Source organism: Eubalaena glacialis, chromosome 10, assembly GCF_028564815.1.
Source record: "Eubalaena glacialis isolate mEubGla1 chromosome 10, mEubGla1.1.hap2.+ XY, whole genome shotgun sequence".
Classification (NCBI taxonomy): Eukaryota; Metazoa; Chordata; class Mammalia; order Artiodactyla; family Balaenidae; genus Eubalaena; species Eubalaena glacialis.
The window spans coordinates 117945657-117966909 of NC_083725.1; the positions used below are offsets into that span (position 1 = coordinate 117945657).

Consider the following 21253-nt stretch of genomic DNA (forward strand, 5'->3'; position numbering starts at 1 on the left):
AACTACTGAGCCTGCGCGTCTGGAGCCTGTGCTCCGCAACAAGAGAAGCCACGATATTGAGAGGCCCGCGCACCACGATGAAGAGTGGCCCCCGCTTGCCGCAACTAGAGAAAACCCTCGCGCAGAAACAAAGACCCAACACAACCAAAAATAAATAAATTAAAAAAAAAAAAGTTGACATTAAAAGAACATAATGTAATTAAATTCTCACTGTTGGAATTTTCCTGCCATGTGAACGACTTAAAATATATTCCCAGCCGCTAGTTCATTGCAAACATACTTGCCTTGAAATACTGTCCAGTTCTTGGAGAATTCATTTGCTGTGTGCCTATGATCTATAGGGCAGGACTCCATAGAAAGCTTTAGTGGCTTCTTCAGATTAAAATTAGGACAGCTTTTTTCTTTAGTTATACAGAATGTCTTTAATTTAGGAATTTTTTTTATAGTAGGTCCTTGTTGGTTATCTGTTTTAAATATAGCAGTGTGTACATGTCAATCCCAAACTCCCAATCTATCCCTCCCCTGCACCCTTCCCCCCAGTAACCATAAATTCGTCTCTAAGTCTGTGAGTCTGTTTCTGTTTTGTAAATAAGTTCATTTGTATCATTTTAATTTTTTTTAGATTCCACATATAAGTGATATCATATGATATTTGTCTTTCTCTGACTTACTTCACTTAGTATGATAATCTCCAGGTCCATCCATGTTGCTGCAAATGGCATTATTTCATTCTTTTCAATGGCTGTGTAATACTCCACTGTATATATGTACCACATCTTCTTTATCCATTCATCTGTCAGTGGACATTTAGGATTTTTAAACTTTATGATGGTTGGAAAGTGATATGCATTCAGTAATGATATGCGTTCATACTTCAAATTTTGAATTTTGCTCTTTTCCCAAGCTAGGGATATGTATGCTCCCTTCTAGTGATGCTGGGCAGCTCTCAGACACGCAATCACAAGGCTAAACAACTGATACATTTACAACCATTCTGTTTTTCACTTTCAGGACAGTATCAATAAATTCCACGAGATAGTCAACACATTATTATAAAATAGGCTTTGTGTTAGATGATTTTGCCCAACTGTAGGCTAATGTTAGTATTCTGAGCACGTTTAAGGTAGGCTAGGCTAAGCTATGATGTTTGGTAGGGTAGGTTTATTAGATGCATTTTTGACTTACTGTGGGTTTATCAGGACTTAACCCCATCGTAAGTCGATGAAGACCTGTATAGTACATAAACCCTCCTACCGAAATAATTAAATATTACAGATAAAGCTGAAGTTCCCTTGGGTTCCATACCATCCACAATCACACTGCCTTTCAAAGAGGGAATCCCTGTGAAGTCTGCTGTGTATCTTTTCAGCCCTTTCTCTGGAGATCAACATACACATGTGCATGTGGATCTCCTTACTCTTAATTTTATGGCTAGAAAAGCCACATCTCTTTGAACTCAGCTGAGTTTGGGGGCAGGCCTGAGAATGCAACTCAGGCTTCCCAAACTGTAGCCAATATAAACTGAAGAACCTAAGTGAAAAACCATGAAGAGCTTGAATAGCCTGAGAAGCACATCAACCTCCAGGCCGTACCATTCACTCCTTCACACATCAGACATTTCTAGTGAGCAGTCCCCGTGGGTCAGGCGTGCATGGCCATCTGTGTGAGTCACCATGCTGGGCAGGATCAAAGACCTGGAACCTTTGAGCACCTGCAGTTCCTAGATGCTCTTCTGGCCCTGCTGGATCGGCCAAGGCCGGCTCTGTCTTGTCATTCAGGCCTCAGCTGAAACCCATTTTTTTTTTTTTCGGCCACGCGGCTTGCGGGATCTTAGTTCCCTGACCAGGGATGGAACCCGGGCCCCCTGCAGAGGAAGCGAGGAGTCCTAACCACTGGATCGCCAGGGAATTCCCCCAAACGCATTTCTAAATCAGCCTCCTTCCCGAGCCAGCTACTCTTCCCCCCCATACACTCACACACAAGTGCCTAGGAACCCTTAAGATTCTTTGAGAGGTTTCCTTGGTTCTCAACCTCCTCCCAATGAAATTTGATCTCCACGACAGCCAGAACCTTTTGGGGTCCCCGCTGTATTCCCAGTGCCTAGAACAGAGCTAAGCATACAGTAGGTGTTCAATAAGAACTGTGGAGAAAACAGAATTCATGTATTTAACAGGTATTTATTGAGCACCTACTATGTGTCAGGCACTGTTCTAAGCCCTGGGGCAAGGGTGAGGATGCACAAATGAACACAGCAAAATCCACAGCCCTTCTTAGCAGCCACCCTTCTCCGTCAGGTGTGTGAATTGAGCGAGGTCCACTCTGCCCAACCCAAGGCCTTTTCTGCATATCTTGGTCGGTCACCTTTGTCCTAAGTGCCTGAGCCTGGTACTTGACCTATAGCCTCCTTATCAGCATAACAAAAGAGACAGAAAGCAATACTGTGGTAGACTGGGATTAATGTTTTTATTAATGATAACATTCATACTGCATTTCTAAGATTTATCCAAAAGAGCGTATTGTATTTACATGCAATGGCCAATTCAAGATAACAAATTCAGACCACAGCTCCGTTAAGACTATGGCTTATTCCAAATTCAATTAAATACATCATACTCCTACCTCCTGCTTTCAACATGTACAGTAAAACCCCACTCTTCCTCCTTTTAGGGAATATAAAATTGCATTGATAACTGCACGGATTAGCAGTGATTACATTTGAAACACTTAAAACCTGAGAGACAAGCCCAAATAAGTCTGAGTGCTAACACATCTGTGCTCGAATTCACCCGTGAATCATAATACAGACTGGTCAGTGGTCAACAGTGTATGATCTCAGTGGCCCTGGCTTCGACTGGAAGCTACACCTCGCTGAGGCAGAGGGGCTGTACCCCTCACGCCTCCTTGACTACATAACACAGATGAACAGGGCCTTTTGTTGCTCTGGTGGTTAGATGTCCCTTTTGCTTTTTTTGTCTGTTCTCATTTCTGCTTGCTTTTAAAAGAAAAAAAGTCTTTGGCCCATTTAGGTGGGGTTTTTACATCACAACATGTACAGGAATAAAATATGCATGTGCTCTGCAGCAAGCGCCTTCCGCTTGCTCCAAGGGTTCGGCCTCGTCACTGTATCACTGGAGTTCAGAACTCTTAGAGAGGCGAGCCCCACCAGAACATAGTGGTCAGAAAAATAAATACATGATTTTAACAGATGGACAGCTAAGCTTGTCATTACAGCCCAGAGGCAGTGGGTATTATTTCATGCCACGATCCGTTCTTTTTACATTAAATACTGAAGACGATTCAGCGCCTCGTCACTTTTTGGTCAATCACTCGATCAAGGCACTCCCATCCGAAGGGTAGGCTGTGTTAAACCCAGCACCTGTCACCTGCGACATTCTAGGAGGTCACCGATAACCCATCTCCCTCCATCTCCCTGGAAGCGGGAGTGGGTCTCCTCTCTCACCAGCTGGGATGCCCAACCCTGACCGCCCTGAGGTTTGCTTTTCTCAAGTTTTGTTCCTTCCTCCGTGGCAAATGTCATGTTCTCCCTGCCGCCAGTTTGGGTAAGCAGGAATCCTGAGGCACCTAGGATGTTTGATTTTTCAGTGAGTGCTCCAGACACATAATCTTCGACCATCACATCCCCTGCTCCCCATTTCTGAGGCACGCCCACGTCTTCTTTTGCAGCTTAACGAGGAAGCTTAAGGAAGGCAGTCGGATGGGGGAATGCAGCACAGCTGCCCTCGTAAGGGAACTGGTCCTTCTGGGATACAGGGACACCACAGTAAAATGCCTACATAGGGTTATCCACCCAGTAAGTTGAGAAGGAGTAAGACACCCACAATTCCACCTAAAGACTTTACAAAATAAATCTCTCGTGCGGTCTCCCTTACATTTAGGGCCTTCCGTTTTTAAGGCACTGGGTTTTGAAGACTTGCAAGGTCAGGAAAACTAAAGATGAGACATACTACATGCTTCAAACATGGGGAGGCAAATGCAGACGACCAAACTAGACAGTGACAGAGTTACCACAGGGACAGAATGGGTTCCAAAAGCACAGCTTTTCTTGGTTAGTCCATTGCATGTGCATTGGCTATTAACTGCTAACATCTGCAGCTTAAACAATGCTTTTCTCTCGGAAGGAAACAAATGTTTACATCGCTCTGATAAAATTAAATGCCCGTAAGTACCAAGTGTCCGGTGGCTGCCGAGGAAGCGTGCCGGGTCGGTCATTTCCAACGAGTATGAAGTCACAGCCCCACTCATTCCATAAATCGCTCAATGACAGTTTCATCCCTTTAGAAACACAAGGCGATGGGAAGACCTTAGGGGGGACTTTATCCAATGTCCCCCAGGTTAGGACCTGCTTGGAAGGAGTAGAGTTATACTTCATGGGGTGGAGCCTGCCATCTAGAAAAGCAAAAACACCAAACCCTCGAAGGAAAGGAAACGTCTGAGTCTTTTAGAGCAAATTTTCATCCTGAACTACAATCAGGGTTCACAGCTATTTTTCATTTGGTTTTTCATCGGAAGAGCTCATTTTCCTTCCCGGCAGTGCTAAGGGATTTACTTTTTGGAATTGGAGCTGAGCCCGAACAAACTCACGATGTCAATCATTGCTTGTTTCAGGTTCTTCCCGAAGCGATGAGAATCCTTTCATTTAAAAACAAAAAACAGAAACAGGTTACAATGTGGAAATTCTCACATTTCAAGCCTTTTCACTTGTAATCTGACTTGAAGAACTAACATTCCTTTTTGCCAATTCTCTAAGCTTTGACTTAGTCGCTTAATCATTAAGTTAGAGCGTCTGGAGAGATGTTAAGGGTTAACAAAGATAGCATACATGTTTGTGTGGGTGTGTGTTTTTTTCTTTTGCATGATAGGTTATTACAAGACACTGAATATAGTTCCCTGTGCTATACAGTATGACTTGGTTGCTTACCTATTTTATATATAGTAGTGTATATTTGTTTTGTTTTGTTTTTGAAAACTAAGGTGCTTTATTTCTTTGTAAAAACAACTTATCAAGAGTAGTTTGAACAGTACTTTTCTTATTCTTGTCATATAACTTATTGTATGGAGCAAACATCGTTTCCATGCCTCAGCTAATTGTCACACACCTTCTGAAGTTTCCATTAGCTTCCAACACTTTATCTTTTGCAGTGAAATAACTCTGATAGTTTGTTTTTTTAATTTAATTTTTATTTTATATTATAGTTGATTTACAATGTTGTGTTAGTTTCAGGTGTACAGCAAAGTGAATCAGTTATACATATACGTATATCCATTCTTTTTCAGATTCTTTTCCCATACAGGTTATTACAGAATATTGAGTACAGTTCCTTGTGCTATACAGTAGGTCCTTATTGACTATCTACTTTATATATAGTAATGTGTATCTGCTAATCCCAAACTCCTAATTTATCCCTCCCCACCCCCTTTTCCCTTTGGTAACCGTAAGTTTGTTTTCTATGTCTGTGACTCTATTTCCGTTTTGTAAATAAGTTCATTTTTATCATTTTTTTTAGATTCTACATAAAAGTGATTGCATGTGATATTTATCTTTCTCTGTCTGGCTTACTTCACTTAGTATCATAATCCCTAGGTCCAACCATGTTGCTGCAAATGGCATTACTTCATTCTTTTTATGGCAAAGTAATATTCCACTGTGTGTATATATATATATATATATACACACACACACACACACACACACACACACACACACACACACACACACTACATCTTCTTTATCCATTCGTCTCTTGATGGACATTCAGGTTGCTTCCATGTCTTAGCTATTGTAAATAGTGCTGCTATGAACATTGGGGTGCATGTTATCTTTTTGAATTAAGAGTTTTCTTTGGATATATGCCCAGGAGTGGGATTGCAGGATAATATGGTAGCTCTATTTTTAGTTTCTTAAGGAACCTCCATACTGTTTTCCATAGTGGCTGCACCAATTTACATTCTGTGTGGATGTGGTTTCTCCTAATCTAAGGCTTCCCCTAATGTCAATGCGTTACATAAAACACAATAAGCAAGTGAATTCCAATCTTCTCTGTTAAAGGTGAACCTGGCATTGCCTGTCAGGCTATGTACAATGTGGAAAGGAGAGAATATAAGTAAGGATTAAATGTGCCATGCTAGGAAGGTGGTCACAGGTTCCATTCACAGAGAACACTGCAGACCCCTGCTTCAATGTGTGTGTGTATTTCTTAGCACGTGCACACGAATCTTAATCCACCCTCCGATGTTACAGAGTCTGGAAGCTGTAGAAGCACTCCAACATTACGATTTAAAACCACTGCGACCAGCAAAGCTACACACTTTCAACCAAGTAAGATCGATCCCTTTAAAACTATTAAGAGACTTTCAAAATCCGTTTTGAAAATGTCCCAACCAAGTAAGAGTATATAACTGAATTGAAATTTTCTGTCAAATCAAGGATGTGCTCAAAAGAAAACAGTGAAAAACCCCATCTTTAGAAGAGAGAACTTCTGTTTTGTACTTACTGTCTCAGGGCAGGAGAACTTGGAAGAAATGTGGAAACTGATGAGCTTCTCACCCACGAGAATGTACGACACCCCATAGCCGTCGTCAGCAACCTACGGAAAAGCAGGTTTAAATGGATCCGTGGGGGGACTTCCCTGGCGGTCCAGTGGTTGAGACCCCGTGCTTCCATTGCAGGGGGCACGGGTTCCATCCCTGGCCAGGCAACTAAGATACTGCATGCCGCAGGGCACGGCCAATCCATCAATAGAACCCTGGGCAATGAGGCCACGGGCAAAGGGAATTTCTGACATTTTCACTATGAGACTGCCATCAATATCTGCAGACGCTTGGCCACTTACCGGTCCAAAGCCGCCTCCGCTTGACACATACTCTGGATTCCTTTCCAAATTGAACAGTTCCACCTGCTGCTGAGGGGTCTGGCTGGTGGATAATCTCCAAGGCTCAGATAGCACCTGTGGAGTAAAACAAGGAAATGTTCCAACAACACTTCCCAATTCCATCCTCTTCTGTCCCCGAGGAGCCCGGGTGGGAGACAAGAAAGGGCTTGCTCGGTGTTCGGACTGTTTCAGACACCAGAGGCCTATGTCCCTGAAGGCCTCGCCGGGTTGAGGCAGGAGGTCTGTGGAGAGGGATGGAGCAGGTGAGGACACCCGGACTGCAGGGGCCAACACCGGCTGATGGGGTCTTAAGGCAGGGAAGGCGGCAGATACGTGGAGTAAGATTCGGAACGGGGGCAGTGGTGTGCTGGAGCTGACTGGTACCAGCTCCCCTGAGCTGGCTGCCAAATTTCCAGAATTTTCCAAGCTGCTTGTTAAACACAGCCATTATTAAAAAATTAAATTTTATTGGGACTTCCTTGGTGGTCCGGTGGTTAAGACTCCACGCTTCCACTGCAGGGGGCATGGGTTCGATCCCTGGTCGGGGAACTGAGAGCTCGCATGCCACGTGGCACGGCCGAAAAAAAAGAAAAAAACACTCAGAGCTCATCACCTGCTAATTATTTTAGTACAAGCCATGGCACTCCAGGGGTTGAAGAAATGCAGCTCCAATTTTCCATGGTGAGGACAGGTGAGCCCCGAGACCCACCTGTGAGGCCAGTTCCGATTGGCAAAGCTGTACTACTGATCTACTAAGTTTTGGTTTAGCCAAGAAAGCTGAGCGGGCTGCCCCAGAAGTGACTCACCTCCTTCAGGAAAGGGGAGTCAACAGCGAGGTATTTGGACACCACGTAGAGGCAAAAGAGATGGCGGTCGATCCCGGAGCCGGTCATCGCCAGGCGGCACAGGTGCTGATGCTTCTTGGCCGCAATCTTGAATAACTTGAGCCTCTGTTCAACCTAAAATAACAAAAGACGGGGACTTTCAAGTCGTGCATCAAGGGCTAAGCTCCAGGATGAGGCTCACGGCCCTTCTCTCCAGCGGTCCAACAGGGTACTGAGAAAGCAGGTCACTGGTGGCGGTGCGGGTGTCGGGGGGGGTGGTCTCTGGGTGGTTGCCAAGGCGACCTGACCAGAAACCCCCCTGGCCGACTGCCGCTTCCGCAGATTCGCTGCGAACGGGGCGGCGTGGAGGCTGCAGGGGGACAAGTTGTTGGAGAGGCAGTTTCGGGGTCCTGTGTGCAGCCCACTGGGCATCATTCCACCTTTTATACAAATGAGACCACCAAGCAGGTAGGAAAGTTCCAGCCTCCAAGTCTCATCAGGTGGAAATGACGCTCTGTCCCTCTCAGCGGGCTGCGATTGTTCCTGCAGGTCATAAATAACCCTCCAAAGTGGTCTGGAAGCTCTACTAAAACAGCGCTTCTGGGGCCTTCAGGTTGGACCCGAAAAGCCTGCTTCAGCTTCCTTTGGGCCCTGTTCAGTCAATCACAGAACGAGGTGACACAGCACCCTTCCGTGGATGTGGAGGCCCATCCGGGCTTTGGCTCACCCACCCCAGAACTGGTCCTCAAGGCTGATTCTGAAGGCAGCTAATGACAGATCAGAGCAATCTGTCACAAGACCTACTGAGTTCTTTCCACAGAATCGAAAGCCTTTCCAGAACGGAGGTTCCTCCAGAGCAGAGCAAGAGCCCTGGGCCATGTCTCCTCGGGGGTCAGCAGGCACCTGCACTCCAGGTCAGGCAGAACTGGCCGTGGATGGGCCTCAGCCCCTAACTAGGTGTGTGGCCCAGCAGTTTGCCGAATTCATCTAAGTCTCTGTTCCTTTATCTACAAAAATGAACTGATGATACTTCGTGGGCCACCGCTAGGACTGTCAAAGGCAACGTACAGAAAACCTGGAGCCCCGAACCTGCTCAAGGAGCTTCAGCATGGGCAGCGGGCTTCAGGAACCCCAAGCAAAAGGCTCCTGTGATAGTCACTGTTTTCCCACCCAGACGCCGACCACTTCACTGTCTCGCAGCATCTCCCTGCCACTCCTTTATTCACTGGCTGTGTACTGCTCTGATTTAAAGACTCTTAGGAAGTATAATCTGATTTATAGAAGTTACAGAAGGACAGAAGATTGATGCAAACATGAACCTTTGTGTCTGTCCTGACGGTTACCTTTTTTCTTTTTTTTAATTTTCTTTTTTTTTTTTTGCCACACCACAAGGCATGCAGGATCTTAGCTCCCCGACCATGGGTTGAACCCGCACCCCCTGCAGTGGAAGCGCGGAGCCCTAACCACTGGACCACCAGGGAAGACCCTGACGGTCACCTTTTAATACTTTCTGTCCCTTCGAGAGGGGTGAAGGAAAGGAGATACTGGATACGGACCTGCTGGAGAAAGTATGCATGGGATTTAATCAGGGAAGGTTGCGTGTCAACCTCAGGGGCTGTTCTGTGAAAAGCACTGACCCGCTCCCAGCCGGGCAGCACCTACCGTCTGCGTGGGGTCCACCATGGCCAGCACAAAGTTGCACGACTCAGTGGTGCAGGAACGCACGGTCTCCGTCCTGCCCTCTCGGAAGAGCCGGGTCATGGAGGCCTCGTAGGTGAGGGAAAATTTGCCCATGTCCTGGGAAAGGAAAAATATTTTAACACAAGGCAGGGCATGTTGACGAACTAAAGCATAAGAGGGCATCGCTTAAGGTCAGCCGGGAAAAGCACACTTCATCGTCAGCTGCAGTTTTTAGTCATCGTCAATTTTTACTCGGGCTTATGCAGCAGGCAGGTGGAAACGTCATTAGCTTTGCAAAGGAAGAGGGGGTCCAGGTTTCGTCTCCAAATGCAACTGGTGCCATGACCCGATTTCCTGAGTTTCACACACCTGCCCGAGTGCAGACGCGGCTATGGAGGGATACAGGACAGGACCAGGAGATCGGCATGCAGGAGTAGGAAATTATTTAACTTCAGGAGAGGGGACCGGTTGGGAATGTCCTCCTCCAGGGAGCGGGAAGTGGGTGGGTGGCCGGCGCCTGCAGCACACAGCCCCCCGCCCCCCAGTAGACAGGAGGGAGAGAAAGCAGGAGGGAACAGCTGTGTGGGAGCTGGCAGAGGCGGTGGGGAGCAGACGGGAGGTCTCTTTAGAATGTTCGCATTTTCTCAGTGAAATAAGTTCACCTACTGAGAGTGAGAACGGGGAGGCGGCACTGGAGTCAGAAAGGGGGTGTGAAACAGGCTCTGAGGGCACAGAGAGTGGGTGGTCTGGGGCCATCAGAGTCAGGGCTCATGAATTAAGGAAGAGGAGCCAGCGACTTGGGGTTTTTCTCCGGCCATGCAGGACCAAAGCAGGCAGACACCTGGACTGCACTGGGGATGGGTCTGCTGTGCTTGGGGCCCCAGGGCAGAGGTCGGGGTGATGGTGACAGGCTGTGGAATCCAAGTCCGGAGAGGAAAAGAGGGAGGCAAGATGGGCAGAGGGAAGGGCAGGGTGGAGGCCCTGATGCGGTCCAGGAACGCTGGTGTCAGGGAGCAGAGGGGAGACGGGATGATGGGAAGGGCTAGAGGCGCCTGTGGCTGGGACCCTGCAGGTGATGTGCAGATGGCACAGCAGCTGATGCATGAGAGCTGGGCCAGGTCCACGGGAGCTCGGGGCAGCCCAGCACCCGTGCCATGGGAGGAAACCATCTGCAAACCACCTGCTCGAAGATGACCAGGTTCCCCCACATGGACGGGAAAGTGCTGAGCGGCAGTTTGTAGACCCAGATGATTCCTGACCAGACATCCCTCTGGGCATTTGGGTCCTGGCGGCCCCAGGGTGACAAGGGGCACCCTGCAATAGGCTGATACTGTTAAGCATATTCAGGAGCGGGCAAGGCTGAACCTCCGGTGTGCGAGCCAGACCCGTGAGTAGCCTTGCAGGGCTCTTCCCCCCACCCCCAAGGCTGGTAGGGTTGACTTAACATTGGCTGTTCCCGCCATCCTGCACGTACAGGGATGAAGCCAGCCGGCCACGGGGTCTGAGTGCCATCCCAGCCTCTGGTGGCCCCCAGCGCCCAGCAAAGACCCACCAGCTCACAACACTCGTCCTGTAATACACCGGTTATTAAATTTCCCTTGGATGGGGTCTGAGAGGTTCTAACTCCTCATTCTGTCCTACGGTCAGCAGCGGGTCCCAGGTCATTTACCAAATACGCCTTTGGGAGAACTCCCTACAGGAGGGGAGTTTACTATGGGGGTGCTTTCCAAGGGGCTCATCATGAAACAGTGGGGAGCAGGGAGGGAAGGAGGGGACAAGGAAAAGGTATAAATGTGGTATTTTAGTCATTTAATACAGGTTAACTTGGGATAGATGATGCAGTGATTTATTTGAAGTCAACTTTCCAACATCAAACTTTAACTGTATTAAGTGGTCAGTGCAATCATGCATTACACCCACAATTTTAAAAAATGGCCATCTCAAACCTCGTGGCCAATGCACTGAATATTAGTGTGCTCAGACCCCTCACAGAGCCAAGCCGGGTTATGCCTGCAGCCCACCTAACCTGCTGCGACCAGCCTCCACAATGAGCCCTGTCCCCGACAGAGCTGACCTTCAACCAAGGAAAGAACAGGAAAGAACAGGAAAGAACCTTTGGAAAGATGAATCCGATTTATACTATTAACAGATCACTTCAATCGATCATTTTCAATAGACTGAGTGCCATGTGAAGAATTGGTGTGCGCGGAGGGAACAAGAAGGACGTTCTGGTTGTTTCTAGCCGGAGCGCAAAGAATAAATATGAGCCCTTAGGTTATTAAAACAAATAATCCTTAACTTTGAAAGAGTAACTTGATTTAAGAGTCACTGTAATACATGCTTATGCAAAAAATTAAAACATAGAAAAATATAAGAAAATGAAGATCAATCTTCAGAGCACTGCCTGCCAATATTTTCCATCTCTTCTTTCCAGACTTTGTGTAGAATAAAGTGAGAGTCAGGAAACGTTTTCTGTAAAATGCAGGTGGTAAATATCATCGTCCTGGTGGGCCAGGTGGTCTCTGCTGCAACTTTTAAGCTCCACCACCATAGCTCAAAACAGCCACGGACAATATGGCAAAAAGTGGGTGTGACCACGTGCCAATAAACTTAATCTCTGCTCTCTGAAATTTCATTTGATTTTCACCTATCACAAAATAGTCTTAATTTTTTTCAACTATTAAAACTGTAAGACCAGGGACTTCCCTGGTGGCGCAGTTGTTAAGAATCCGCCTGCCAATGCAGGGGACACGGGTTCGAGCCCTGGTCCGGGAAGATCCCACACGCCACGGAGCAACTAAGCCTGTGCGCCATAACTACTGAAGCCCACGCGCCTAGAGCCCGCGAGCCACAACTACTGAGCCCGTGTGCCACAACCACTGAAGCCTGCACGCCTAGAGCCCGTGCTCTGCAACAAGAGAAGCCACCGCATTGAGAAGCCCGTGCACCGCAAGAAAGAGTAGCCCCCGCTCGCCGCTACTAGAGAAAGCCCGCGCGCAGCAACGAAGACCCAACGCAGCCAAAAAAACAACAAAGAAAGTAAGACCGTTCTCCACTCAAGGGCCATGTGAACTAGCTGAAGGGCCCCTGTGGCCTGTGGGCCAGAGTTTGCAGATCACTTGTAAACAATGATTAACATCTTGTTTTATGACTAAGTTTTTTCACAGAATACACCATAGACATCACTTAATGGTTACATAATATTCCATGTACAAAAATGCCATAGTCTAACAAATTTCACTTTGAGAACCTTTTAGATTGCTTCAAATTTTTACAGAGGGGCAAGCTTAAACTCATCTTTGTCAACCTGTCCTTTCACTGAATACAATTCTCAAAGTAGAATTTGCTGGGTAAACGGGTGTGCCTTCCCAGTGATTCTTCAGGCTGTGTGCGCCCCACAGATGACCATTCCCAACTGCTGAGTTCGAACACCCCTTTCTCAGGCCACCCTTCCAAACATAGAATGTAGAAAAGCTCTTTGCAAACTGCACAGGCAAAAACTCAGTCTTATTTAAGCTGCACTTACTAGATTCCTAGTAAGATTAAACTCTTGCTGTACATTCACTGACTGTTGGTATTTTTCTTCTCTTGTGAACCACCAATTTCTGCTCTGACTCCATGTTTTTCTGCTGGGCGGTTTATTTTCCCGAAATGGAACCATCTAGCCAGTTTTTCCAACTTCACGGATGACTCAAGTCATTCCTTCCCATCAATGTTAAATGAATCACTATATGATTTCACAGAACTATTCTGGCACCAAAACTACACCGTATTAATTACTATAAGCTTCTGATTTCTATATTTTTGGCTTTGAAAGAACAAGTCGCCACCTCACCCTGCCCCGTCTCCACCTGACCACTTTTCCTTTTCAGAATATTACTGGTTATTCTCATATAAATGTTAGCGCTCCAGATGAACTTGAAGGTAAAGCGGTCAAGCTCCTTTCCTAAAATCATCTCCGGGCCTCTTACTACGTTCACACTGCACGCGTGAACCGGGAACATCCATCTCCATGGTGACGAGTCTTTCTCTCCAAAATCACAGCCTTCTCTCCCTTTCCGAGAGTCCATCCCTTCTCGACAGCTCTGGGCCTTCCTTCCCAAAGGTCCCGTCTGCTTTATAAACAGACGCCTGGGCAGTCCAGTGGTTAGGACCCCACGCTTTCACTGCCTAGGGCCCGGGTTCAATCCCTGGTCGGGGAACTAAGATCCCACAAGCCGTGTAGCATGGCACGCATGCCTGCGTGGAGGAACAAAGAAAGAAAGAAACACCTGGGGTCCCAGATTTTTGCTTCCAGTTTGCATCACATTTTCCTACTATGTTTCCTGCTTGGCTATTGTGGCTGTACGAGGAAGATGCTGGTCTTTGTATAATTCTGCACCGGGCCTCCTTCCCGAGCACGCTTCTTAACCATAAAAGCTTTTCCGCCCACTCCATCTTCTGAGCAGACGTGCGAATATTCCTCCTGCCCCGTGATCCTGTCGGCTGCACTCGCTGTACTTCATGGAAAGCTGTCTGGGAACAGCCTCCTGGAGCCTCTTCATCCTTCTTGTTTTAATGGGGTCACCTCCACACTTTACCTTTGAGGAATACGCTGGTGGCTGATACATGATGGGATTTACTGTGTTAAGGAAACAGCCCCTATACTAAGAGTTATCGAGACAGGATGCTACATTTTGAATGCCTCGTTAGCACCTGCCACAATGACTGGTTTCTTCTCTGATCTAGTAATATGATTTAATCTACTATTGGATTTACTAATACCAACCCATCCTCCTGCCGCTGGTATTAACTATTGCTGGTGATTATATTTTCCCTATACTGGTAGATGCTATTTGCTCTTATTTTACTTAGAATTTTTGCATCTGCATTTGTGAGCAAAATTGGTCCGTGGCTTGCTATATTCGTTCATCCATCAGCTGAAAAGCTGTATCACAGCGATTGAGGACATGGGTTCTAGAACTAGCTTGCTTGGATCCAAGCTCAGCTTTGCCACAAACGAGCTATAGGTTGCAGGCAGGATACCCCACCTCCTCGAGTATAAAGTGGAGATGAGAAAGTACCCTCCTCAGGGTTGCATGAGGGTTAACCGGCTGCTGCCAGCACTCAGCCCGGCACTGGGCAGGCTCCGTGCAGGTCACTGTCATGACCAGAGTGAGGCTAGTCCTGGGAGGCCATCAGGCAGCTTCCTTCCTTCCTGAAGCCTCTGGAGCTGCCCACTCTTCAAAGCCACGAAGCTGCTGCCAGCCGGTTCACACTGGCGGGCACGCAGCTCTCCAACTACCTGTCTGTCATCCATGCACACTGACCTTCTCAGACTGTCTACCTTGTCTGGGGCCCACTTTACTCATTTGTGTTCCCGCAGAAAATCCTCATTTCATCGAGATTTTCAAATGTGTTGCTATGGAACCTGGGATCCTCTTATTAAAATCGTCTCCGTATCTGAAGTGTCACCACCTCCTCAGTTCCTAACGCTGCAGACTTACGTGCCATTTGCTTATCAATTTTTAAAAATCAAGATAATTAAATCTAAGATCCAGGACCTCAATCCTGTTATATCTTTTAGTCACTTGATCTGCCAGACAAAGCTCAAGTCTCCTACAATGACTGTGCTTCTCTCCAACTGCTTTCGGTGCATTCATTTCAGGGAATGTGTTACTTGGCAAAAAAAAGGATCATCATGCATCATCATGACTATCTTTTTATTTTTTTTTTTAATTTTATTTTTTTATACAGCAGGTTCTTATTAGTTATCCATTTTATACATATTAGTGTATATATGTCAATCCCAATCTCCCAATTCATCCCACCACCACCACCCCCGGCCACTTTCCCCCCGTGGTGTCCATACATTTGTTCTCTACATCTGTCTCTATTTCTGCCCTGCAAACCGGTTCATCTGTACCATTTTTCTAGGTTCCACATATATGCATTAATATACGATATTTGTTTTTCTCTTTCTGACTTACTTCACTCTGTGTGACAGTCTCTAGATCCATCCACGTCTCTACAAATGACCCAATTTCATTCCTATTTATGGCTGAGTAATATCCCATTGTATATATGTACCACATCTTCTTTATGCGTTCATCTGTCGATGGGCATTTAGGTTAATTCCATGACCTGGCTATTGTAAATAGTGCTGCAATGAACATTGGGGTGCATGTGTCTTTTTTTTTTTTTTTTTTTTAATTTTATTTATTTATTTATGGCTGTGTTGGGTCTTCGTTTCTGTGCGAGGGCTTTCTCCAGTTGTGGCAAGTGGGGGCCACTCTTCATCGCAGTGCGCGGGCCTCTCACTATCGCGGCCTCTCTCGTTGCAGAGCACAGGCTCCAGACGCGCAGGCTCAGTAATTGTGGCTCACGGGCCCAGCCGCTCCGCGGCATGTGGGATCTTCCGGGACCAGGGCTCGAACCCGTGTCCCCTGCATTGGCAGGCGGATTCTTAACCACTGCGCCACCAGGGAAGCCCTGCATGTGTCTTTTTGAATTATGGTTTTCTCTGGGTATATGCCCAGTAGTGCGATTGCTGGATCATATGGTAATTCTATTTTTAGTTTTTTAAGGAACCTCCATACTGTTCTCCATAGTGGCTATATCAATTTACATTCCCACCAAGAGTGCAAGAGGGTTCCCTTTTCTCCACACCCTCTCCAGCATTTGTTGTTTGTAGATTTTCTGATGATGCCCATTCTAACTGGTGTGAGGTGATACCTCATTGTAGTTTTGATTTGTATTTCTCTAATAATTAGTGATGTTGAGCAGCTTTTCATGTGTTTCTTGGCCATCTGTATGTCTTCTTCGGAGAAATGTCTATTTAGGTCTTCTGCCCATTTTTGGATTGGGTTGTTTGTTTTTTTAATATTGAGCTGCATGAGCTGTTTATATATTTTGGAGATTAATCCTTTGTCCGTTGATTTGTTTGCAAATATTTTCTCCCATTCTGAGGGTTGTCTTTTCGTCTTGTTTATAGTTTCCTTTGCTGTGCAAAAACTTCTAAGTTTCATTAGGTCCCATTTGTTTATTTTTGTTTTTATTTCCATTACTCTAGGAGGTGGATCAAAAAAGATCTTGCTGTGATTTATGTCAAAGAGTGTTCTTCCTATGTTTTCCTCTAAGAGTTTTATAGTGCCCAGTCTTACATTTAGGTCTCTAATCCATTTTGGGTTTATTTTTGTGTATGGTATTAGAGAGTGTCCTAATTTCATTCTTTTACATATAGCTGTCCAGTTTTCCCAGCACCACTTATTGAAGAGACTGTCTTTTCTCCATTGCATATCCTTGCCTCCTTTGTCATAGATTAGTTAACCATAGGTGCGTGGGTTTATCTCTGGGCTTTCTATCCTGTTCCATTGATCTATATTCCTGTTTTTGTGCCAGTACCATATTGTCTTGATTACTGTAGCTTTGTAGTATAGTCTGAAGTCAGGGAGCCTGATTCCTCCAACTCCGTTTTTCTCCCTCAAGACTGCTTTGGCTATTCAGGATCTTTTGTGTCTCCATACAAATTTTAAGATTTTTTGTTCTAGTTCTGTAAAAAATGCCATTGGTAATTTGATAGGGATTGCATTGAATCTGTAGATTGCTTTGGGTAGTATAGTCATTTTCACAATATTGGTTCTTCCAATCCAAGAACATGGTATATCTCTCCATCTGTTTGTATCATCTTTAATTTCTTTCATCAGTGTCTTATAGTTTTCTGCATACAGGTCCTTTGTCTCCCTAAGTAGGTTTATTCCTAGGTATTTTATTCTTTTTGTTGCAATGGTAAATTGGAGTGTTTCCTTAATTTCTCTTTCAGATTTTTCATAATTAGTGTATAGGAATGCAAGAGATTTCTGTGCATTAATTTTGTATCCTGCAACTTTGCCAGATTCATTGATTAGCTCTAGTAGTTTTCTGGTGGCATCTTTAGGATCCTCTATGTATAGTATCATGTCATCTGCAAACAGTGACAGTTTTACTTCTTCTTTTCCAATTTGTATTCCTTTTATTTCTTTTCTTCTCTGATTGCCATGGCTAGGACTTCCAAAACTATGTTGAATAATAGTGGTGAGAGTGGGCATCCTTGTCTTGTTCCTGATCTTAGAGGAATGCTTTCAGTTTTTCACCATTGAGGATGATGTTTGCTGTGGGTCTGTCATATATGGCCTTTATTATGTTGAGGTAGGTTCCCTCTATGCCCACTTTCTGGAGAGTTTTTATCGTAAGTGGGTGTTGAATTTTGTCAAAAGCTTTTTCTGGGGACTTCCCTGGTGGCACAGTGGTTGGGAATCCATCTGCCAATGCGGGGGGCATGGGTTCGAGCCCTGGTCTAGGAGGATCCCACATGCCACGGAGCGGCTAGGCCCGTGAGCCACAACTACTGAAGCCCATGTGCCTAAGAGCCCGTGCTCCGCAGCAAGAGAAGCCACTGCAATGAGAAGCCTCAGCTCGCCGCAACTTAGAGAAAGCCCGCATGCAGCAACGAAGACCCAATGCAGCCAAAAATAAATAAAATAAATAAATTTATTAAAAAAAAAAAAAGCTTTTTCTGCATCTATGAGATGATCATATGGTTTTTATTCTTCAATTTGTTAATATGGTGTATCACATTGATTGATTTGCATATACTGAAGAATCCTTGCATCTCTGGGATAAATCCCACTTGATCATGGTGTATGATCCTTTTAATGTGTTGGTGGATTCTGTTTGCTAGTATTTTGTTGAGGATTTTTGCATCTATATTCATCAGTGATATTGGTCTGTTAATTTACTTTTTTAGTAGTATCTTTGTCTGGTTTTGGTATCAGGGTGATGGTGGCCTCATAGAATGAGTTTGGGAGTGTTCCTTCTTCTGCAATTTTTTGGAAGAGTTTGAGAAGGATGTGTGTTAGCTCTTCTCTAAATGTTTGATAGAATTCACCTGTGAAGCCATCTGGTCCTGGACTTTTGTTTGTTGGAAGATTTCTTTTTTTTTAACATCTTTATTGGAGTATAATTGCTTTACAATGGTGTGTTAGTTTCTGCTTTATAACAAAGTGAATCAGTTATAAATATACATATATCCCCATCTCTCTTCCCTCTTACGTCTCCCTCCCTCCCACCCTCCCTATCCCACCCCTCTAGGTGGTCACAAAGCACCGAGCTGATCTCCCTGTGCTATGTGGCTGCTTCCCACTAGCTATCTATTTTACATTTGGTAGTGTATATATGTCCTTGCCACTCTCTCACTTTGTCCCAGCTTACCCTTCCCCCTCCCCATATCCTCAAGTCCATTCTCTAGTAGGTCTGTGTCTTTATTCCTGTCTTGCCCCTAGGTTCTTCATGACCTTTTGGGTTTTTTTTTTTAGATTCTAGATATATGTGTTAGCATACGGTATTTATTTTTCTCTTTCTGACTTACTTCTCTCTGCATGACAGACTCTAGGTCCATCCACCTCACTACAAATAACTCAGTTTCGTTTCTTTTTATGGCTGAGTAATATTCCATTGTATAGATGTGCCACATCTTCTTTATCTATTCATCTGCTGATGGACACTTAGGTTGCTTCCATGTCCTGGCTATTGTAAACAGAGCTGCAATAAACATTGTGGTACAGGACTTTTTGAATTATGGTTTGTTGGAAGATTTTTAATCACAGTTTCAATTTCATTACTTGTGATTGGTCTGTTCATATTTTCTATTTCTTCCTGGTTCAGTATTGGAAGGTTATACCTTTCTAAGAATTTGTCCATTTCTTCCAGGTTGTCCATTTTATTGGCATAGAGTTGCTTGTAGCAGTCTCTTAGGATGCTTTGTATTTCTGTGGTGTCTGTTGTAACTTCTCCTTTTTCATTTCTAATTTTAATGATTTGAGTCCTCTCCCTCTTTTTCTTGATGAGTCTGGCTAATGGCTTATCAATTTTGTTTATCTTCTCAAAGAACCAGCTTTTAGTTTTATTGATCTTTGTTTCTATTTCATTTATGTCTGCTCTGATCTTTATGATTTCTTTCCTTCTACTAACTTTGGGTTTTGTTTGTTATTCTTTCTCTAGTTCTTTTAGGTGTAAGGTTAGATTGTTTATTTGAGATGTTTGTTGTTTCTTGAGGTAGGATTGTATTGCTATAAACTTCCCTCTTAGAACTGCTTTTGCTGCATCCCATAGGTTTTGGATCATCGTGTTTTCATTGTCATTTGTCTCTAGGTATTTTTTGATTTCCTCTTGATTTCTTCAGTGATCTCTTAGTTATTTAGTAACGTATTGTTTAGCCTCCATATGTTTGTGTTTTTTACTTTTTTTTCCCTTTAATTGATTTCTAATCTCATAGCATTGTGGTCAGAAAAGATGCTTGATATGATTTCAATTTTCTTAAATTTACTGAGGTTTGATTTGTGACCCAAGATGTGATCCATCCTGGAGAATGTTCTGTGCGCACTTGAGAAGAAAGTGCAATCTGCTGTTTTTGGATGAAATGTCCTATAAATATCAATTAAATCTATCTGGTCTATTGTGTCATTTAAAGCTTGTGTTTCCTTATTAATTTTCTGTTTGGATGATCTGTCCATTGGTGTTAGTGAGGTGTTAAAGTCCCCCACTATTATTGTGTTACTGTCGATTTCCTCTTTTAGAGCTGTTAACAGTTGCCTTATGTATTGAGGTGCTCCTATGTTGGGTGCATATATATTTACAATTGTTATACCTTCTTGGATTGATCCCTTGATCATTATGTAGTGTCCTTCCTTGTCTCTTGTAACATTCTTTATTTTAAAGTCTATTTTATCTGATATGAGTATTGCTACTCCAGCTTTCTTTTGATTTCCATTTGCATGGAGTATCTTTTTCCATCCCCTCACTCTCAGTCCGTATGTGTCCCTAGGTCTGAAGTGGGTCTCTTGTAGACAGCATATATATGGGTCTTGTTTTTGTATCCATTCAGCGAGCCTGTGTCTTTTGGTTGGAGCATTTAATCCATTCACGTTTAAGGTAATTATCGATATGTATGTTCCTATTACCATTTTCTTAATTGTTCTGGGTTTGTTTTTGTAGGTTCTTTTCTTCTCTTGTGTTTCCCACTTAGAGAAGTTCCTTTAGTGTTTGTTGTAGAGCTGGTTTGGTGGTGCTGAATTCTCTTAGCTTTTGCTTGTCTGTAAAGCTTTTGATTTCTTCATCGAATCTGAATGAGATCCTTGCTGGGTAGAGTAATCTTGGTTGTAGGTTCTTCCCTTTCATCACTTTCAATATGTCATGCCACTCCCTTCTGGCTTGTAGAGTTTCTGCTGAGAAATCAGCTGTTAACCTTATGGGAATTCCCTTGTATGTTATTTGTCATTTTTCCCTTGCTACTTTCAATGAGTTTTCTTTGTCTTTAATTTTTGCCAATTTGATTAGCATGTGTCTCGGCATGTTTCTCCTTGGATTTATCCTGCCTGGGACTCTCTGCGCTTCCTAGACTTGGGTGGCTATTTCCTTTCCCACGTTAGGGAAGTTTTCGACTATAATCTCTTCCAATATTTTCTCAGGTCCTTTCTCTCTCTTTTCCTTCTGGGACCCCTATAATGCAAATGTTGTTGCGTTTAATGTTGTCCCAGAGGTCTCTTAGGCTGTCTTCATTTCTTTTCATTCTTTTTTCTTTATTCTGTTCCGCAGCAGTGAATTCCACCACTCTGTCTTTCTGGTCACTTATCCGTTCTTCTGCCTCAGTTATTCTGCTATTGATTCCTTCTAGTGTAGTTTTCATTTCAGTTATTGTATTGTTCATCTCTGTTTGTTTGTTCTTTAATTCTTCTAGGTCTTTGTTAAACATTTCTTGCATCTTCTCGATCTTTGCCTCCATTTTTTTTCCGAGGTCCTGTATCATCTTCACTATCACTATTCTGAATTCTTTTTCTGGAAGGT

General features: G+C 44.4%; 1 protein-coding gene across 2 annotated transcripts in view; it reads right to left on the bottom strand.

Moving 5' to 3' along the window:
* Positions 1–2444: 2444 nt before the first annotated feature.
* CPT1A (carnitine palmitoyltransferase 1A) overlaps positions 2445–21253 on the bottom strand; it is a 67461-nt gene continuing 48652 nt past the window's right edge. For both annotated transcript variants that reach the window (XM_061202205.1, XM_061202206.1), the window contains 5 exons: positions 9377–9511; positions 7697–7849; positions 6852–6965; positions 6513–6605; positions 2445–4650 (listed from right to left, as the gene is read on the bottom strand). In XM_061202205.1, the coding sequence (XP_061058188.1) occupies positions 4564–4650; positions 6513–6605; positions 6852–6965; positions 7697–7849; positions 9377–9511 (582 nt within the window). In that variant the 3' untranslated portion in view covers positions 2445–4563. The remainder of the gene's footprint in view (positions 4651–6512; positions 6606–6851; positions 6966–7696; positions 7850–9376; positions 9512–21253) is intronic.